This window comes from Gouania willdenowi, chromosome 3, assembly GCF_900634775.1.
Source record: "Gouania willdenowi chromosome 3, fGouWil2.1, whole genome shotgun sequence".
In the NCBI taxonomy this organism is placed as follows: domain Eukaryota; kingdom Metazoa; phylum Chordata; class Actinopteri; order Blenniiformes; family Gobiesocidae; genus Gouania; species Gouania willdenowi.
In genome coordinates, this window is record NC_041046.1 from 8,491,066 (window position 1) to 8,513,904 (window position 22,839).

At 36.5% G+C, this 22,839-nt stretch overlaps 1 protein-coding gene across 1 annotated transcript in view; it reads left to right on the top strand.

The window, feature by feature from the left end:
- LOC114455418 (aminopeptidase N-like) overlaps positions 1–22,839 on the top strand; it is a 44,543-nt gene that overhangs the window by 9,122 nt on the left and 12,582 nt on the right. The window contains exons 2-16 of the mRNA XM_028436653.1: positions 611–1,338; positions 3,888–4,030; positions 4,235–4,371; positions 7,687–7,813; positions 12,443–12,597; positions 14,154–14,267; positions 14,354–14,497; positions 16,177–16,242; positions 17,519–17,584; positions 17,666–17,841; positions 20,323–20,399; positions 21,769–21,902; positions 22,136–22,191; positions 22,254–22,401; positions 22,507–22,598. Of these exons, the coding sequence (XP_028292454.1) occupies positions 731–1,338; positions 3,888–4,030; positions 4,235–4,371; positions 7,687–7,813; positions 12,443–12,597; positions 14,154–14,267; positions 14,354–14,497; positions 16,177–16,242; positions 17,519–17,584; positions 17,666–17,841; positions 20,323–20,399; positions 21,769–21,902; positions 22,136–22,191; positions 22,254–22,401; positions 22,507–22,598 (2,243 nt within the window). The 5' untranslated portion in view covers positions 611–730. The remainder of the gene's footprint in view (positions 1–610; positions 1,339–3,887; positions 4,031–4,234; positions 4,372–7,686; positions 7,814–12,442; positions 12,598–14,153; positions 14,268–14,353; positions 14,498–16,176; positions 16,243–17,518; positions 17,585–17,665; positions 17,842–20,322; positions 20,400–21,768; positions 21,903–22,135; positions 22,192–22,253; positions 22,402–22,506; positions 22,599–22,839) is intronic.

The window sequence follows — 22,839 nt, forward strand, 5'->3', positions numbered from 1 at the left end:
GAGGGTAATACATAATCTTACCGCTCTGCTCTGCGCTTCGCTCTTGGCAGAGGTAATAAGTGCTAAAAAGGGTTCAAAGTGTCAATATTGGTACAATAAGTTTAAACTGGCAAATAAAAGCATGACAATTTCTTAATGTGGTTAAATTGGCAAAAATAAGTGTGAATTATGGTGAAAACAGGTTAAAAGTGACAATATTTGGTCAATAAATGCGACAGGTGGAAAAATTGAAAATGTCTTGAAAGTGGAAAAATGTGCAGAAAAGGCATTGAAATTTGCAGAAATGGGAGTAATGTAGCAAATGCAATAAAAGGAACAAAAAAAGGTGAAAGTAGATTCAAATATAACACGTTTGGTGTAGTGTAAAGACTTGAAGGCATCTGGTGGACCCCCCTCAGTGTCTCACGACCCCCAGGTTGAAAACCCCTGAGCCATAATACACAGCATTTGGGATTCTGTTCATGTGTTCTTCAGAAATGATTGATAAAAACTTTGTATTTAGTGATAATTAAATCTTTAGTAAATACAATGAAGCATAAACTATATTGCATGTATAAACGGAACGTGAGAGACTGACTAAAATCATCATTTTTTTTGTGTGTCCCTTCAGGGTTAATGAACATGTGTTGTTTGCCATGATAATAAATCAGCCATTAACTGGGAAGGGAAGAGTCCTGGGCAAACACAGACCGAGACCCTTGAGAAATCTGGAATAACGTCCCAAACAAACATGGGGAAAGTGTACTACATCAGCAAGAACATTGGCATTGGATTACTTGTACTGGGGTTCATTGCACTGGCAACAATCATAGCTTTGTCCATTGCATATGACAAAGAAAGAGCCAAAAATAAAGTTAAGCCTGGAGATGGAGCATTGGAAAGCACCAGTACGCCTGCACTCCCAACCACTGCTTTCACACCTAAGGAGCCGTGGGATCGCTACCGACTTCCAGACTCCATCATTCCTGTTTCTTACAACGTGACCCTGTGGCCTCGGCTCCAGCCCAATGCACAGGGTCTGTATATCTTCACCGGACGCTCATCTGTCATCTTCGGATGCATGAAAGAAACAGATCTCATTATCATCCACTGCAGCAAACTCAATCTCACCACCACAAGCTCAGGGTACCATGTTAAACTGAACAGTCTGGGTCATGCCCCTGCACCCACCATTAGGAGCACTTGGCTCGTGGTGAAGACGGAGTATTTGGTTGTTCTACTGCAGCAGAAACTACAAGCTGGAAGCAAGTATGAACTTGAAGCTGAGTTTGTGGGGGAGCTGGCTGATGATCTGCAAGGTTTCTACAGGAGTGAATACATGCAGGATGGTGTGAAGAAGTAAGGCACTGCACGTTTCTCTGCTTTTGACCTTGAACACTAATAATAAAGCTGCTGGAGATGATATATTTGATCAGATAAAGACCTAGTGTAGACCTCATAGATCATTAAGGCAAAGATCATTTGTTAAAAACAAAAAGTAAAAGGTCTAAATTGCCTCTTGAAAAATCTGATTTGATCTCCAATGTAAACAATTTATTCACATTTTTGGTAAATTATAGCGTATTGCATTGTGGGATGTGGAGTCCCATAAACGGATGCGTTGAAGTGGATTTATTCCATTCTTACTGTGTTTCTTTGCCAGACAAGGGTTACAGTGGTTTGCTTGACACCATTTTGGTTCTATTTTCTATCACCTCACCCCCCGAGTCATTGAATTTTGACCAAATTTGCATCTTTCTCTAAGCTCCAAAATAAACCTCCGTCATTGTTTTGCCACAAATTTGAGTCTGTGAAAACACCAGAAATGTGTTGGGAAGTCACTTTGGCAGAATTTTTAGAGGCAAACACTAAAAATCACATTGCATCTTTGTTTACAGTGGAGGTCAAATTATCTTTGAATTATTGATTATGAGGCTTACTCTATGGGGCAGATTCACTAAAGGTTTTAGGGGTATTAAAACATGTGCAAACATTACTCCACGTGCTAATAAGGGGTACAAACCCCAGGGAATCAGGACTGTGTGTCACAATGTGCCCACAATCTATTTAGTGCATTTCCCTCTGATGAATATGTAACGTAGGCGGATCTCACAAGGGGAGCGAAAAATGGGAGGGGGAAGTTGAAATAAATTAATGCAGGTGGTGCAATGCCAATTCATCAAACCAGGAACTGTTTGCAGTGATTGTTTTATGACCCGAAAATAGTACAACCCACAGGCAGGTGCAAACTCACACACAGAGATCATTGCTGCATTGAATGTTGACACAAAACACAGCTGAGATGAAAAAAATGCTCCAGTTAACCTTTCTTGTATAAGAAAATAATTTTAATAAAACAATAGTCAATATTAACAGCCACTGAATAAGAAAATGTAAAGTGTGTGTAAGGGAGAGAAAAAGCTGGACATCCGCGGCAGCGCGTGTGGAGTCTGGTGTGGCTGCGGTGCAGAGGGTCGCTGTGCACGGAGCTCCATGGATGTCGCTCCGGACGCACCTCTCCAATGAGCTCCTGTGTCTTTCTCTCTATGTTTTGACCGTAAAACTCTCGTGTCGCATTGATGACAGGAGCGTCAGGCCAGAACCAGCTGATCAGCTGCATAATTTATGCAGTGATGGCACAATGTTCACATATGAGAGTGTGGTGACAAGCGCTCCTCTGGAGGTCAGACCTGCTGGATGATGCTCAGCAAATCATCTTCAAATGGTGCTGATCGCTGCATTAACTCAGATCAATGGCATCATCAGATCAATAGGACGGTGTCACGGCAAATTTGAGGTTGACCTCATTTGGAGACATGATTTATTGCTCTGGTTGAATGATGGAGTCCAGGCGAGGCATTGATGATTTTATAAAAAAGATTTATTATAAAATTAAAGAAAAAAGGAGTAAAAAAGAAGCTTTCATCCTAAAAGAATGAAAGGCAAAAGGCTCGTGGCAGAGCAAAAAGGCAAGACCCACTCTAACTAACAGTTTCACAGCTTAAGCTTTTATACAGATAACAGAAAAAGTTCCACCCTGAGGTGAGGAGAAGGAGGGAGTCAGATGCCCAACAGTGGAAACATTTGAGGATGATGAAGACGTGTATATTATGAGGAAGATTGGGCGCCACTCTTATCTATCCTTGATAGTGTGTGTGTGCGTGCATATCTGCACCTGAGTTTGAGTTTTGGCCTTCAGCAGAGACTCTGTGTTGCACTGAGTACAATACGATCTGTACTGTTTAATCTAACATGATTCAGCTGTTCAAAAGTGCAAAGAGTAATAGAGTCATCATGTATTAAAACATGACAAATTGTACACATGAACACACATTTGACGATATGATGATGAATATAAAAATTGCCATAACAACGGTTTCTGTCCAAATCTGCCTGTTTTCCATGGTCTGATAAGAGCAAAGTTACAGGACCTGACGGAGCAGCCACATTAAATTAGGTAGAAAAATATAATTAGGTTTTAAAGTTGTTGCTTAAAATTTTTTTTTTTTAATTTTTTTTAGTTTTCTACATTATTAAATGTTTGTGCAGCAGACAGAGAAGTCCACCAGCCTCCAAATTAACTTCTTCAAATGTAATTTTGTGCTCATGTGCACTCACCTCTCTACGTTTAATGAGCAAAATGTTCATTTAAATAGGGCAGTCTCAACCACGTCTATACGTGCACCTATTAGTGCCGCAATCTTAGTGAATTCCCCACAGCATGTGAAGAAACAGCGCCATCAATGGATTTAGGGACGCACCTGGTTTACCACCCTATATTTCAGGTCTTATTGAATCTGCCCCTTAGTATTTATAGTTTCCAGCAGCTTTAAGGTGCTCCAGTGTCCAGATGTTTTATATTTTTTTAGTATCAATCTGCATTAATGGCTCTGTGCAACAATTTCCAGAGTCGTCGCAACCTCACAGATGCAAGCAACACACGCCAGGAAAACATTCCCCTGCTTCGATGAACCAGCCATGAAAGCTGTTTTCAGTGTCACTATCATCCACTCCCCAGACACTGTGGCTCTGTCCAATGGAAAGGAAACTGGTTTGTTTCAGGAAAACCCACAGCACTCACTACAAACAACAATGCAAATAACCAATCTGTACATTTGACTTGTTTGTAGAGGGATATTATAAAGTGTCTTCTAGAGTGCCACTGCAAATCCTAAAAAAAAATTGAATCCTTTTTATGAAGATCAGCAACTTTGAACTAGAGTGACAAGGTCCAACTCTCCCTCTCTTTTGACAGACATTACAGACTCTCTCATTGACGGTGTGCGTGTCAAAGTCACTACATTTGAGCCGACAGAGCGAATGTCTACGTATGTGCTGGCATTCATCGTCTGTGACTTTGCAGAAATTCAGTCAAACCAAAACAATTTGCTGGTAAGAAATGTTTGTTTGTAACTTCCACTCACACCAAACACACAAGATTTACTGTATGTTAAACACATTTTATTCACATTTTTAAACTAAGTTTGACTTTGAGTTTAAACTACAGCTCAAATCTAACCATGTGCTGGCACTTCATCTCCTGACTATGTATGAGGCTAAGCCAGGAGCCGAAAAAATACCTTCTCAATGAAGACGATACAGTGTTAAATTCTATACAGTTAAAATTATATAGAATAATGTTTGATTTAATTCGACTTGATTTTTATTGATCATGTAAATGGAAACATAAAAACAGTTAAAAATCAAATAAAACAAATTGACATCAAGAAAGAAAACAGTATCTTGCATCTTCAAATTCTTACATCTCAAAAAGTAACTTGATTTTGATGATTTGATCATGTATATATATATTTAACATGCACATTGGTGGTCAAATGAATCTGTTCCCACACAATAAAAATCTCTATTTTCTTACAGAATAGTGTTTTTGTTGGTTTAGTTTTCTTACCAGGGATTTAAAACTTAAGGTTAGTCACAGGTGCAGGAAAGTTGATGGTCTGTAGATGTTGTAGGAGGTGAAGTAGGAAAGTGCTGAGTCATTGCACAACGTGATTTATTTTAGGTTAACAAAATTGTTATATCTCAATTTTATTTCAATAGTTTTTTTTTTTAAAGCTACAATATAGGGGGAGCCATTGCGAAAGAGTCAAAGAGCCACATTAGGCTCCAGAGCCGCAGGTTGCAGACCCCTGGGCTAAGCCAAGCAAAGCCTAGAAAGCAAACCTGAATATATGAATGTTTTTATGCATGCTTATATGAGTTTTCAATATCATGCAGATGAGGGTGGTCCTCATATTTTTTTTTATTTTTTTTTGTGGAAATCTTCAGGTCTCACTCTCTAATTTTGTTCTATCATAAAAAAAATAAAAAATAAAGCATGCAAAACAAAAAAAAAACTCCAGATCAGATAATGTTTAGAGGTGGCACATGAGCTCAGTATAGTTGCAGACGTACGGCATTACTGTCAATGCAGTCACGCTAGTAGAATGCACTGGTAGCAAGTTACTGCTGCTTTATGCTTAAATCTCCTTCCTAAAATCAGATGTAAATAGTTCTAGTTTTCTGTTCTAGATTCAACAAATTTAATCCAGAAAAGAATATGGCAGAAAATCCTAAATCAAAGAAATCAGTGATATATTTATTAGGAACAACAGATCAACACGTTTATGAATAAACATCAGCTATTTTTATGATTATAGATCAGTTTTTTATGAAAAAAGATCAGTTATTTTTATAAATATAGATCAGTTTTTTTTTTGACTATAGATCAGTTGTTTTTACGATTATAGATCAGTTTTTTTTATGGATATAGATCAATTGTTTTCATCAATATACAGGTGCTGGTCATGAAGAATATCATGAAAAAGTTGATTTATTTCAGTAATTCCATTCAAAAAGTGAAACTTGTATAATGTATACATTCATTTCACACAGACTGACATATTTCAAGTGTTTATTTATTTTAATGTTGATGATTATAACTGACAACTAATGAAAACCCCAAATTGAGTATCTCAGAAAATTAGAATATTGTGGAGAGGTTCAATATTGAAAACACCGGGTGGCCCACTCTAATCAGCTAATTAGCTCAAAACATCTGCAAAGGCCTTTAAATGGTCTCCAGTCTAGTTCTGTAGGTCTACACAATCATGGGGAAGACTGCTGACCTGGCAGTTTTCCAAAAGACGACCATTGACAACTTGTACAAGGAGGACAAGATACAAAAGGTCATGGCTAAAGAGGCTGGATGTTCACAGAGCTCTGTGTCCAAGCACATTAATAGAGAGGTGAAGGGAAGGAAAAGATGTGGGAGAAAAAGTGTACAACCAATAGGAATAACCACGCCCTGGAGAGGATTGTGAAACAAAACCCATTCAAAAATGTGGGAGAGATTCACAAAGAGTGGACTGCAGCTGGAGTCAGTGCTTCAAGGACCACCACACACAGACGTATGTAAGACATGGTTCCAGCTGTCACATTCCTTGTGTCAAGACACTCTTGAACAAGAGACAGCATCAGAAGCGTCTCGCCTGGGCTAAAGACAAAAAGGACTGGACTGCTGCTGAGTGGTCCAAAGTTATGTTCTCTGATCGAAGTACATTTAGCATGTCCTTTGGAGATCAAGGTCCCAGAGTCTGGAGGAAGAGAGGAGAGGCAGAATCCATGTTGCTTGAGGTTGAGTGTACATTTTCCACAGTCAGTGATGGTTTGAGGTGCCATGTCATGTGCTGGTGTTGGTCCACTGTGTTTCCTTAGGTCCAAGGTCAACGCAGCCGTCTACCAGGAAGTTTTAGAGCACTGCATGCTTCCTGCTGATGACCAACTTTATGGAGATGCAGATTTCATTTTCCAACAGGACTTGGCACCTGCACACAGTGCCAAAGCTACCAGTACCTGGTTTAAGGTCCATGGTATCCATGTTCTTGATTGGTCAGAAAACTCACTTGACCTTAATTTCATAGAAAATATGAGGTATTGTGAAGAGGAAGATGTGAGACACCAGACCCAACAATGCAGAAGAGCTGAAGGCCACTATCTCATAACACCTGAGCAGTGCCACAGACTGATCCACTCCAATTTTTTAATTTCTAATTTTCTGAGATACTGAATTTGGGATTTTCATTAGTTGTCAGTTATAATCATCAAAATGAAAAGAAATAAACATTTTAAATATATCAGTCTGTGTGTAATAAATGAATATAATATACAAGTGTCACTTTTTGAATGGAATTACTGAAATAAATCAACTTTTCATGATATTTTAATTATATGACCAGCACCTGTAGATCAGTTATTTTTATGAATATAAATCAGTTTTTTTATGATTATAGATCATTTTTCTTTCAGAATATAGATCAGTAGTTTTTATGAATATACAGTCAATCAGGTATTTTTTATGAATATAGATCATTCATTTTTAAGAATATAGAAAAGTTATCTTTGTAAATACTGACCAGTTATCTATTTATTTATTTATTTTTTCACTATAGATCAGTTATTATGAATAAAAAATAGTTATTTTTATGATATTGATATCAGTTATTTTTTATGAATATAGATGTGTTGTTTTTATGATTATAGATTTGTTATTTTCACGATTATAGATCATTTGTTTTTATGAATATAGATCTGTTATTTTTATGAATATGCTGACATTTGTGAGCAGGCGAGGGTGAAAAGAGTATCTGTTTACTGTTAGGAAGTCACTTTTTAAATGTATGGTTTTGAACTTGTTTTGTATTGCAGATTCGAATCTGGGCTCAAAGAAAAGCCATTGCAGACAAACAGGGCGACTACGCTCTGAACGTTACAGGGCCCATCCTCCAGTTCTATGAGCACTACTACAACACAACATACCCCCTGTCTAAGTCAGGTAGGCTTTCATCATCATTACCACCGTGTTTCTCCCTGGACTGTTCAAATAAAAAACTATATACAGCATTTAAATGCTTTAAGGACATAAAGCTGTGTTTTTCAACCATGGGGTCGGGACCCCATGTTGGGTTGCCTGAAATTTCTAGTAATTGAAAAAAATGAAAAAAAAATTACAGATAAAAAGAAATATTTAAAAAATGTTTAATAACAATAATAATAATAATAATAATAATAATAATAATAATAATAATAATAATAAAATGCAGTATAAAAATATCTGAGCTGGCGCAACTCTACAATTTTAATACAGTATAACAAACTTGATCAAAAAGTAATTCTAGAAAAAAAATGTCTTTAGGGTCGCCAAAAAAGGTTGAGAACCACTGCCAAAAATTATATATAGCCGGTATATACTGTATATATATATATAAATTTTTTTTACCTTAACTCTCCATCTGCTCATTGTAATGTAAAATTAATTCAAATCAATTCAACTTTATTTGTATAACGCAATTTACAACAAAGTCATCTCAATGCACTTATCAAAATGACTATTTGTTATTTCAGTCTGTTATATCCTTTATTCATTTTGTTCATTTTGTCAGTAATCTAATTTTTTCTCTCTTTGTGTGTGTGTGTGTGTGTGTGTGTGTGTGTGTGTGCGCGAGCTGAGAGAGTGAGTTAGTTTGAATCATTTTTTTAAATTTGTACTTTATTATATTTGGCAATTGAAAATTGAAAAATTGCCAAATACATTGTTCTCATAGGAGTTATTATTATTTTCTTTCAAAACTCTTTTGTCCTGGAACTCCTCCTAGTTTTTTTTTTGTTTTCTTTGGTCCTTAACTCCTCACCTCTCCCATGACACCCCACCTTGTGAAACTCATCCAGATTACGTTTTTTTTAAGACCTCAGTCTGACTCAGAGCGACATCATGTCTACCAAACACCAAAAAGGCTGAGACAATTGGTCTACACGAATCACAATAGCATAACACGGCAAGGATAATATTTAGGATTAATGTCAATGATAAAACACAATAGTTATTCCAAATATTCTGTGTTAACAGGGGCGGCTCCAGACATAGGGTTTCCCATTCCGGTTACCGGTTTAATTTCTACATCAGCGAGGCAGCGACACACGCGTGTGCGCACATATACAGTACCCACTTCACAACATTCTGTGCTAAACACAAGGCTAGCTCGTTTATGTTCACAAGCATACCTAAGTAAACACACCTCTGTATGAATATATAATTCAACACACACAAGTTTACTTTGTTTAAAAAAAAAAAAAAGTTTTCCTTGTGCACATTTCAGTCTCAGATTCAAAGATCACAAACAAATGCTGCCAGTTAACAACACATCGACTATCAACACAGCCCTAATATGAGGGGTCAGACAAGGAGTCAGAATTTGCAACTGAATCACCATTAAATTCACAATAGGCTACATACATATATCACGATTTTTAATTTTTTTTGTAAAATAATGATTTTTTTCATTTGGATCATTTAGACTATTTTAAAGGTCCTGTATCATGCAAATCCTCAATAATCCTGCTCTCTGGGCTGCTTCTCTGCCCTCTTCTGTAAAACGAGCAGTTCAGAATGCTAGTGATGTCACTAGCATTATGACCCGCCCCCTCCAGGAAGTGCCTGCGGCTGGTGCTGCACCTCCACAGTGAACACTGCAGTGTATGACCCAGGGAGTAGACATCGTATCACCTTTGATTTGATCTGACGTGTATGTGACCCAATGCGACGCAACGGTTGAGGTGATAAACAAATGATTATCACCTTTAATGTACTCTTCCTGTATTTAATAACGATGAGGAGGAGAAGAAAGTGAACGAGCAGCTTAAAACTCCGGCGAGTGTTTGAAGCTGCTGCTGCTGGATGAACACAGACGGACTCACACAATAGGCGCTTAAATATCCATGTGTTTTACTATAATGTGCAGTTTTTTGGATGAAAACAATAACAACAGTGTGTGGATAGCAAGAAAAAAGTGTATAGACACGCCCACTCATGAATATGCATAAGCAGGCAGCAAACCTCCCTTTGCTCAGAAAGTCTCTTTTCAGAAGCTAAAACTCTGGAAAACAGGCGCGTTTGGGAAAATTAACCTCAAATACTATGTTTTTGGGGTTCTTAGAACAAATAGAGATGGGTGATGTTATTGTTTGGACAGATTACCGCTGCCAGTGTTAAGCCTGAGATATGAACAGATTTAACAGACACAAAGTTTCAGAGAACCAATAATCAATTATTTATTCATCAAAAGCAGGAAAACGGAATACTTGTCAAAGACGCAGCTGCGGTCTTCTAATGACTATCTGGAACTCGTTCCCATGGGTTTTTATCCAGTTATTATTTCTCGAACCTCCCACATGGCATAAAACATAACTTTCAGCCTTTTATAATAATGCAAGCAGGATTTTTCCACTGCTCTCTGCATTGTCTTCTTTCTTCAGCCGTCAGATGGTGTGCACTATGTTCAATCTGTACTATCTCAGCCGCAGTGGTCATTATATCACGTTATTTGTAGAAAAAAATGAAAGAATCACATTTGTAGTAATGTCATTTATACTGTAAACACCCTCCAGTTTGTCTCTGAAGTTGAGAACAGAGTGAAACCAGCAGTGTTTATTAGGGCAAAATATGATTTAGATTATTCATTATTCTTTTAATTGTTATACATTCAGAGACAAATCTGAGGTCTTTATTCATTTGAATTACAGAAATCATCTTGACACAGTTTAACCAAGGGCATCACAAAAGCATTACACATCATCATATCTGCATAGATACTGTACAGTATGTTGGCGCCTGTCTGCATCCAGTACAAACATTAGCTGAGATATAATTTGTGGGAAATATCTCGATTGTAAAATCTAATGAGTATTATCTTAAAGGATAGTTTTCCCTACTTTAGATTGTTTCAAATGTAATGTTTTATAACCAAATCTAATGATTTTACTGTTTTCTAGATTGTTTTATTATTTCCAGTGGCAGTTCTAAACATGTAGAACACTGATTGGCATTGCAGGTTGTTATATAATTATTCATTTTTAAGTTTAGCTTATACAATCATTATGGAGTTAATTATTCTAAAGTATATGTTGTATGTGTCATTGTCTTTATTTTAAGCTGTGATTAGAGGTTAGATTTCTTTTAAAAAGCTTTTCTAATGTATTTTGGGCTGTTTTCTTTGTATGACGTTCCTTCTATGTCTAAAGATTGATTGGTTGAATATATTTTGTTATGCTGTAGATATTTTAAAAGAAGGTAATATACATACTGTATGGTTTATTTATTCTGAGACTGGAGCTCTTGTTATTCTAGTCGGTTTTGGCCTAACTGCCTCGGGTTTGTGCTTGAAGTCTGTGTCGCAGGTCGATTATCTGGTTTGCTCGAAGTCATGTTCATCTGTTGTTTTGGAACTCACTGTCCTCAGGATCAGACACAAATGATGTGTGGACTCAACCTTCTTATCGACGCCTACTTTTTGACCTGCACCTAAAAATGTACCCTCATGCTAACAGCGAATAATGCATGATATGGGACCTTTAAAGTTATTTACCAATAAAACAAACCAATTCACCTACTTAAAACCATCACCCTCAATGGAAAAATCTGGCACTAACTGAGCTTATTGAAGAAATTACCAATAACATTGATGCAAAAAAATTTCAATTGGCATATTCATTGACCTAGGGAAGGCCTTCGACACGATGGATCACAAATTACTCCTTGAATGTGTCTTTTATCAGATTCTACCTAAACCGCTGCATTGGTGAAAACTTTATTCATCAGTTTATCATGCGCATGTCTCATAGAATTAAATAGAGCATAGTTTCTGCACCGATGCAGCTCCAAATACCGTAAATCCAACACAATCACCACACGATCACCTTGTGTTGGATTTATGTTTGTAGTCTACAATTTTGTTTTATTTACTGCATGTATTTATTCATTTTCAAATGATGGGTAAATTATGGTAGTCTATTATGTCTAACATAAAAAAAGTCGAAATAAACCACAGAATTTTTGGGGGATGCTTGGGGAATGCTATGGGTTTCCTAGGGGTAGCTTCAAAACAATATTAACACAGTGTTAATATCGTTTTACACAATTTTTAGATTCATTGGTGGAAAAAAAAGGAGCCGTCTAATACCAAATTAGTGAATAAATGTTCCTTCTTCAGACTTATCAAAAAGGAACAAAATGCTTTTTTGGTTTAGCTGACCGTAGCATACCTCTGAATGTGATAAAAACAGACAAAATTAACTCAATCTGGAGATTATCATGAGGCAAATGGGTTTTTATTTAGAGTTAAAACAGTTGCACTTCCAGGGATTTCTAAGTGTTGGAATAGCAGGTAGCTCAATTGAACAGGCTTTTCTTCCAAATCCATTATAAATATGCTGAACATAGGATATGTTCAGTGCTTCTAGGGGTTTATTACCTCATACCTGAACTGATTTTTTGCCGCTATACAGCCAGATGATGTGTTCACAGATTCACCTCTTTTCTATCTAAACACTCACATAGTTACATTGTTGTTCGGAATTGCTTGAACAGCCTTACTGCTTTTAAATGTTTTTCCATTCTTGGTATCCATAGATCAGATAGCACTGCCTGATTTCCACGCTGGAGCAATGGAGAACTGGGGCCTGGTCACATATAGGGAAACAGCCTTGCTCTATGACCCCATCCTTTCCTCTACTGGAAACAAGGAACGGGTCACTACTGTCATCGCCCATGAACTGGCACACATGGTATTCCATTGTTTTTCTAATGAATATTGTCATCACTTTTTCCCTGCTTCAGTAAAGGCCACAAACGTGTCCAGATTTTAAACACATCTATTTTGGCCAAAGCAGTCACAATAGATAATACACAGTATGCCATAGACATGCTTTCACAACTCAACAGAGTTGATAAGACACAGAATTAAATACAACGTCCTTGCTCAGCAAAGAACGTCCAGCACTCCTCTGTTATTTGGAAAAGAAAATCTATGCTTCTTTCTTTTTTTTTTGCTTCATTATTACGTCTCATTTTCACTTGTCATTGATCCCTCTCCCTGTATATTAATGGTTAAGACACAGGCTTTTTATGTTTTTTGGTGCTAAATTATTATTTTTTTTATTTTTTTACAAATGAAAGCACACAGTCTTATACAACTGTATTGTCTACTTTCATCACTATGCCAAATACAGATGTAGTTAAAAATTTCTAAATAATACAGTACAATAATACACTAATTTTACTTGTACCAAAGTACTGTACGTTTTAAATGAAGTCAAGTCATTTGTTACAGAATTTAATACAACGTCCTTGCTCAGCAAAGAACGTCTAGCACTCACCTGTTATTTGGTTAAGAAAATCCATGCTTCTGTTTTTTTTTTCTTTAGTACTACGTCTCATCTGCACTTGCCATTGATCCTTCTCCCCGTATACAGTATTAACGGTTAAGCCACAGGCTTTTTATGTTCAGTTTTTGGTACTAAATTAGAAAGAACTTGCAAACCATTTAGCTTTTTGCTAGCTGTTAGCAACTCTAAACACTAGATGTAGCCAATCTTGAAAATGGCAAACGCAACATTTGCTGCTGCTCTTTTTCGTCCTTTAGCTTCAGTTCTTCAATATTTTAACCTCCACCAAGGAGGTAAAGATTGCACTGGCTTTTGAATGTTCGCCTGTCCGTCTGTTAATGTGGATGTTTTTTAGCAGGAAATCGGAAAAAGATCTAAATGGATTTAAATTCAATTTGGTGAGCTGATAGAATTTTTTGTCTAATTGAAGAAGGAGTTTGGGTTTGGAGATGATCCGGAAAGTACTGGAGATACAGTATCCAAAGATTTTTCAGCAAGAATATTTAAAAAAGTTTAAGTGAAATTTGGTGAACTGACAAGTAATGTAAAAAAAAAAGAACAAGTTTGATTTTGGAGATGATCTGGCTGGGCCGGGTTTGGTCAAAGATCTTCATCTCTAGTTTGAAGCTCTTAGCTTAAATGACTGGTGTGTCTCTAGTAAATATATGATGTGGCTTGGAAAGACACATTACATTACTGACCGGAATGACTCAAACACTGGTGTCATGGGCAGTTATTTGAAAAACGTAGGCCTACTTTGTAAGATAAACTCTTAACTAAAAAAATCATGTTATACAACAATAAAACTTTTTAGAAATAGCCATAGTGTCATTGTTCCATTTCAATTTTCTCAATAACATTAGAAATTCTATGGTTTAGAATGATTAATCCCCTCAAGATTAGGTTGTGTTTCACTTGGAGATTGTTTAAAATGTAACTCAACGTCTGCATTTTAGTGGTTTGGCAACCTCGTTACGCTGCAGTGGTGGAACGACTTATGGCTGAACGAGGGTTTTGCCTCATATGTGGAGTACCTCGGAGCTGACTATGCAGAGCCCACTTGGAACATCGTAAGATAGAGGCTTGTACTGTTGAATCTCCATCCCATAATGTTCTGTGGGGAAAATGAACGTCTACTTTCTTTGCTCAAACACAGAAAGACCAGATCATCTTGTATGATGTGCAGAAGGTGTTTGCAGTTGATGCTTTGGCCTCTTCTCATCCGCTCTCCAGACCAGAGGACGAAGTAAATGAGCCAGCTCAAATCAGCGAGATGTTCAACACTATCTCCTACAGTAAAGTATGATTTGCAGATTTTGCCTCTATCCATTTGAAGTAATGTCTTTAAATCAACTAAAAAGTAACCTACAGCTACAAATACAGTGAATAATGAAAGATTGTTTTTTTCAGAAGTCTTTTCTGTGTTTTTTTTCCAACTACTGTCAAATGTTGTGTTTCAGCTTGTCTTCATTGTATCCTGCTGCTGTTTAATGAAGCCAATAAAGCTTGTGTTTCAACAGACATAAATTTATTGCCCCTTAGAAGAAAAATCATAACCAATACCAGCGGCCGGACAATAACACTGCAGACTCTGAGATTTTCTCTTTAACTGTGTGTAGTTTATCAAACTAAAAAGTGTTATCACACATCACTGCCAAACATGAAAGGAAAAAAAATGTTTCATTATTAAAATTTTAGATTTTCATCTGCAAAGGAAGGACAAATTAATACATCTGGAAGAAGAATGGATGTAAAATCAATAATTAAAGGACTGATTTTTTATAGTTTTTTAAAAAATGTATATATATATTTTTAAGTTACTTGCTCAGTTACTGAACAAAAGAATGCGGGACTCTAAGTAGTTGAAAGTGTTAAAAAGAAAAAAGAAGAAAGTGTTTATATAAATCAGCGATTCTGAATAGCCGCAGACCGCTGGTCAAAAATAAATAAATACTTAATGTCTTTCATGTTGAACTTGTTTTTTTGAATTTTTTTTGAAAGAAACTTTTCTTTTAACAGGCATGCTGTGCAATGCATGATGCACAAGAAAATATGTAGATATATGTTTTTTAAAAATATTATATACAGTATGTGTGTTTTCAACAGCTATTTTTGAACAACCAAATTTGGTTGGTTGAATTCTAAAAAAAAAAAAGGGTCACAATTTAATGACTGTGGCAAAATGTGGGTCCAAGGGGGAGACCAGTTGAGAACCCCTGATATTAATAATAATAATAATAATAATAATAATAATAATAATAATAATAATAATAATAATAATGAGCAATACAATTATTTTGTTGCTGCAATGCCACAATATGAATGAAAAAAGAGTAAATGAAGAAATATTATTAACCTAATAATACTATTTTATATAATAATAGCTTTGACATAGAAACCTAACATATGAATGTAATGGTTAGGATAGGGTTTTGGAAATGTAAATGGTAATTATTATCATCATTATAAAGTACATACATACACACTATTGTTGTGCAAATGATATGCACAGTCTGTTCATCAATCTAATAGCTGTTGGGTAGAAACTGTTTCTCAATCTGGTTGTTTTATTTTTAACAATGTATCTCCTGCCAGACTCGGGGTTATTAGGGGTGTTTTTGGTGGGTTGGGTGGAGACTCCATCAAGGACTCTCATTGCAGTGAAATCCTGATGATCTACTGAGCAGCGTTCACCACCCTCTGCAGGCGGTTCTGGTCCTATGCACTACAGACAACACAGTGATAACAGCTGGTCAAAATAGACTCAACAATGCAGCTGAAGAAGCTCCTGAGGATCCTTATGACATACCAAATGTCTCTGCTGAGCTTTTTTTGAGCAGCTGGTTCAAGCATCATCATTAAGCAGTTAAAGTCCCAGTTATTCTGTTGATCCAGTTCATGTCACATATTCAGAGCAACATATGTCTTTGTAATTTGCTTCTGGTTTGCGCTTCCAACCTGTCACATTTTTGTTTTCAGGGTGCAGCCGTGATCAGGATGTTGTCAGAGTTTCTAACAGAGCCAGTGTTTGCCCAAGGACTGAGTGTGAGTGTCGTCTCTGATAAATTGATCTCATCACATTATGGCTGTGTTGGAAATTGCATACTAATAATACTCATATTAAGTCTGACGTCAAAATAAGTATGTAGTGCGCTCCAATTAGATAGTATGAAAACATTGAGTATGCGAGAAAAACTCAGATGTATATGCACGGTGGACACACTTCATACTTAACTATCCCATGATGCATTGCGAGCTGAATGTAAAATCGTCCTGGAACCGGCTTCAAGCTAAAAATCAAACATCCCCTTTTAAAAACAAAAGCATCTCTTCTTGTCTTCTGTTAGTTTTTAACCCTTTTGTAAATAGTTCTTTTGTTTTGAAGTTAACCTTGTCAGTAGCACATTGGAGGCTCTCAAAAAATCTTCAAAATGTTGGTATGAAATGTGTTTCTCCAAGTTTTATGGATCAAAAGACCTCATGTTGATATTCTACTTGGTCACTTTCTCACTTAGAATGTTTTCAGAACTTTCAAAGGTGGAGAATCAACAGAGATATTTAGCCTCAGTGTGATGCAGGTTTTTGTCGTTGCAGGTTCAAAATGTGCATATAGTATACTTCAGTGAGAACGGTCATCATCCTAATCATACTTATAGTATATACAGTAGTAGAATGTATATGCTGTACTCATTGGGTTTGTAATGTACTGTATAGTACGGAGTGTGCCATTTCAAACACAGCCTTTGACACATTTGTAAACAATATATGAGATAAATTGACCTTTTGTCTAAGTAGAAAATGCTTACAATGTGCTGGATCCCCCAACACTCAAACACACATATCTTTCTAATATTTAAGTCTTCTTGAAAAACCTCTCTGAACCAATCATTAAATATTTGACTGAAAAAAAAAATGCAGTTAGACATTTAAGCCAAGTCCTGTTAATAAAGGCTTTAAAGGCAAATTAGTTTGAATCAATAGAGATATTTAGCCTGAAGGGCGGATTCACTAAGATCTGAAATAAAGGGTGGTAAACCAGTTGCTTCCTTAAATCCTTTGGTGACACAGTTTCCTCACCTGCTGCGAGGAATTCACTAAGATTGCAGCGATAATTAGTGCACATGCAGAAGTGGTGGAGACCGCCCCATTTAAATGAGTGTTTTGCTCGTTCAATGTGGAGACGTGAGTGCACAGAAGATAACAATGACCTCCGAGGAAGTTAAATTGGAGGCAGATGGACTTATCTGTCTGCTGCACAAACATTTAATAAAATAACCCTAACTAAATAAACAAAAAATATTTTCTTTTCTTTTTCTCTCAGTCTTACTTGAACACGTTTGCCTTTGGAAACACAGTGTACACAGATCTGTGGGTGCATCTCCAACAGGTATGACTTGCTATCAAAGCTAAATGTTCTGAATTATTCCATGTGTAAATGAGTCAATGTGTGACTCCTTCTGGTTTTCAGGCTGTTGAAAACACTCCAGGTGTGCAGATCCCTCACTCTGTTGATGACATCATGAACCGCTGGACGCTGCAGATGGGCTTTCCAGTGGTTACGATTGACACAAGGACAGGAAGTATCACCCAGAACCACTTCCTGTTGGATCCAGACTCTGTAGTGGACAGACCATCTCAGTTCAAGTAGGAATCAGTTTAACGGGGATACAAAAAGTTAGCCTAAGACCATCAAACCAGACAGAGAGCACATGATTTTTTAGCCATAATATTTAGATTTATCTAACATTATTTACAATAACTAACTCCTTACAGCTATGGAGCAACATTAAGAAAAGGTTGCTAATTCAGAGTGTACTGCAACATACATTATATAGATGTGCAGAATCTTGGATGGCTGCTCGTGAACCAGAAACAATGAAGCTATATTTAATGAATTTCAACATAAAAACATGTATGTTTTAATACAAAAAACAAAACAAAACAGTTATATGATAATAACAAACCAAAGGGCTGTAATGAAAATAGAATTAAGGGTCCACAGTAACATCATGCTGTTTAACCTCCAAGATATACAAACCTCCAAAATGTGTAAAAACTCAATATTTATCACAAAAAAACATCTGATAAAACATCTGTTCCTCAAAATACTGCCTAGATAATGCTCTATGGCAATATTTTTTAACCTTGGGGTCATTACCTCATGTGGGGTTGCCTGAAATCTCTAGTAATTGATCAAATTAATTACTGAATAAAAATATATTTAACATTAAATGTATTTTTACAATTATTGTTCTTTTTCAAATTAAAACACAACACACTCTTAAATAATTATATTCTGTATTTGCACTTTCTCAAATATTAATCTAATTTAAATAAAATACAGTTTAAAGAAAAGAAGAAAGAGAAAAAAGTTAAATAAATTGATAAATATAATTTGGTATGAAAATATCTGAGCTGATTTAGAAATTTGTGATAGAAAAACTAACTTCAGGATCCAAAAAAGGTTGGGAACCACTGCTCTACTGGCATTTGTTCGATTTATGCTTATTTATTTGATCAAATCTCTGTTACAGGAGGATCTGTAGAAGCTTAGAGGAGTTTTAATAACATGAGTTTTAATAACATGACTAATAAGTAGTAGTAGTATTATGCAGAGCTGTAAACTACACAACACCTTAGCTTTAGGCAAAGATTCATCACTTTGTCAATGACGTAACAAACTGGGACAAATTCACTCAGATCTGAAATAAAGGGTGGTAAACCAGTTGCTTCCTTAAATCCTTTAGTGACACAGCAGATAGATAGATAGATAGATAGATAGATAGATAGATAGATATCAGATCAGGGTAGGCAAGGTAGGCAGTGCCTACCCAAGAGTGAATTGATATTTTTATTATTTGTGTTTTATGATGTTGATTTTGTTAGATGCTAAATGCTTGTTCATGTGGATCTTGTTGGGTTTTTTTCTTTCTTATTAAGAATTTTATGTTTTGCTAAGCGCATTGAGATGACTTTGTTGTAAATTGCGCTATACAAATAAAGTTTAATTGAATTAACACTTGCCAGCAGAAACATATGGAATTGTCATTGGTGTTGACATTGGTGGTCTCCTGCCTAGTGCTCACGGCACTCTCCTCCACCCATATTTTTGCTCCTCCTGGGAGATCCACCTACTATGCATATTCATTGGGAAGAAACAGGCTAAATGGATTGAGGGCGCATTGGGAAGCGCAGCAGTGGCGCACTCCTGATTCCCACGGCTTTGTACTCTTTATTAGCCCTTGGAGTGACATTTGTGTTTTAATACCACTAAACCTTTAAGTGAATCCGCTCCTTAGTGTCCTGTGGTTTTAGCTAGTGTCAGCTAGCTCACCATGCTAATGTCAGTGTCAGTTCCTAACCCTTTCACGGGCCTGATTTTTTTCAAATTCTTTCAACGCATGTGCATAGACTACGTCACTTCCTTCACTTGCAATCTTTACAACAGAGCTCCTGGGATGTGATATTTGAATGTAAACCAACCAAGCGACATTTGTTAAATATTTTAATAGTACACATGTAAATATGGGTTTTGTGGAGTTTTTCATTATAAATGCATTTTTAAAAAGACAAAAAGCAGGACGATACATACAAAAACGGATCAAAACACAATTCACAATATTGAAAATCAAAAACCAAACAGAAAATAAAATAGTGTTTTAAACTTTTAAATAATTCATAAACTACTGTAAAATAGGCCGACCGGATGTAGACGCATTTTGTGCATGCGTTGAAAGGTTCCGAAAGGATCAGGCCAACGAAAGGATTGGGCACTGACAGCTAGCTAGCTCACCATGCTAATGTCAGCTAGCTCACCAAGCTAATCTCAGCTAGCTCACCATGCTAATGTCAGCTAGCTCACCATGCTAATGTCAGCTAGCTCACCAAGCTAATCTCAGCTAGCTCACCATGCTAATGTCAGCTAGCTCACCATGCTAATGTCAGCTAGCTTACCTGGCAGTAAACATGCTAATAGCCAGAGCTTGATTTAGAGCAGAGTCTTAAACTTCTGCACACTATTGATTACACAACGCATTACAAACTTGTGTACTTCCCAACTATAGACTATATGTTTACTAATCATCCCTCTGTCTCTATCTCTCTCTACTGTATATTTCTGTCCAGTTACACGTGGTTTGTTCCCATTAAATGGATAAAGACAGGAGTGGAGCAACAACAATACTGGCTCCTTCAAAAGACAGGTATGGTTCTGATGGGTATATATTCATGTATTATATTAAATGTATGTGTGATATTGGCTCACCTGCAGGACTATTAAAAGTGAAATGTGTTACGACACATGAAAGACATAAAGTCATTAAATATTAGTAAATAAAATCCTTCATTTATCTGAATTAGGCACCAGCAGACCTCGTGACCACAGTTTGTCCATAGGATAGAAAAACCTGGATTTGGCCACTAAATGTGGTCTTTTACATTGGACTTAATGGGAATACATAGATTACAGTTTCACAGCCTTTATCAATCCAACTGTGTGTTGTGAGTTTCCTCCTTTTATAAAGCTTACCTTTGATTATAAAGACTTTATTCTTTGTTATCATGAAACAATGATCTACAAAAAAAAACATGCTTTAGGGTAGGGGTTCTCAACCTTGGGGTCTCGAGACACTGGGAGGGGGTTGCCAGAGGCCCTCAAGAAACTAGGAATATTTTTTTTCAACAATTCGAGCTAATTTTTACCCTTTTTCTGCAACTACTCTAAACTTGCCATATTTTAACCTATTTTCATCACTTTTTCTTGCTATATTTTTTACCCCTTTTAATGCATTTTTGCTACATTACTCCCATTTCTGCATTTTTCCAATTTCAAGCCATTACCGGCACTTATAAACCCTTTCCATCACGGTTTCACCTAATTTCAAATATGTTGACCCATTATTGTCACTTTTGAACTCTTTTCATCATATTTTATGCTTAATTTTTTGAAACAATTTTAACCACATTCACCATTTGTCATGTCCATTATTTTGCCAAACTAACTGTTCCAATATTGACACTTTAAACCCTTTTCAACCTTTTTTCTCTTTATTTTTGCCCACACTAGTTTGCAACTTTTAACCAATTTCTGTTGTTTTTAAAAATCCCATGTTACCACCTTTTCCACCATTATTTGTCACTTTTAAAACATTTTAGTACTGATTAAAACAGGGATTAAAATCTTTAAGATGACTATATACTCTGGCTCAAATAATAATACTAAACTTCCTGGATAACAGTTGATATTATTCAGATGAATAAATAAATGTGGTTCTCACAGATTCATAGAACAATGGACCATCATTTTGCTGAATTTATGGATGGGCCCAAAAAATCTCTCCCCTTTATCCCCCCTTATAGATGACCCTGTCTCCACATGACTGTTCTTCAATGTTCATGTCTGTGTTCAACCACCTTCAGGTACAGTGGGGGTCCCTGATCTCTGGAACCTTTATTTTGGGGGTCACGGGCTGAAAAGGTTGAGAACCACTGCTTTAGGCTACGACGCTTATATACAGTCAACATCCTGGCAGAATCAATCTTCTACTAAGATTTCTTTTGAAATCTCACCAGATACCTATCATCCAATGAGGGTATCGGGATCGGACTGGATTTTGGCAAACACAAACGTCTCTGGATATTTCAGGGTGAATTATGATCTTGACAACTGGAACCGCCTCCTCTCCATTCTCAATCTCAACCATCAGGTGAGATGGACTCGATAATCGTTGACTTTTTGGTTCTGCTTTGCTTCCTGGGAAAGAGCAAAAAGCAGAGATTTGAAATAACTTTGGCTGCACACAGCAGGCCTAATGCATTATTGCTCTTTTCATCTTTTACATCAGAGTGTGTCTTTAGTGATGCAGAGATGTCTGACAGCGTGAATACATTTTCAAAGGATTGTAAAAAAACTGTAATGTGTTCATGTGATTCCTTTCAGGAATTATCAGTCATCAACAGAGCACAGATTATAGACGATGCGTTCAACCTAGCAAGGTAAAGGAAAAACTGTTTGAAGTTTTGGCAAAGAATGGAAAGAATTAATTTATTTTGTGCAGGGCGAAAATGATCAGTACGACTCTGGCTCTGAAAACAACCAAATACCTGTTCAAGGAGAGAGACTACATCCCGTGGGAGTCATTTTTGAGAAACCTCGACTACTACACTCTCATGTTTGATCGTACTGAGGTCTATGGAGCTCTACAGGTGACAGAGCATAATAGACATTATTTCCTGTATATGTGATTTTGAATCCTGAAAAGATAGAAAAGACACATGACTATAATAATAATAATGCTGTTTTATTTACAGGCTTATCTCAAGCAACAAATACAACCTCTTTTTGAGTACTTCCAGACTGTGACTGAAAACTGGACCAGAGTGCCAACCATACACACAGACCAGTAAGGAGCTCACATCAGTTACCCAGAACATCATGGTCACTTTTTGTTGAGGAGGATGAAAACACTAATAGCCCTGATGTTATAGAAGCAGTGAAAGTGTGCACACACACAATGATTTAAGTGCTTTGTATCTAAAAGCAAAAGTGGTAAAGTAACAAACTGGAAACAAAAGTCAGAAAGAAACTGTTCAACGATGCAAATGTTTGTTCTGATCAATCAGATTAGACAGTATTGCTCTTTA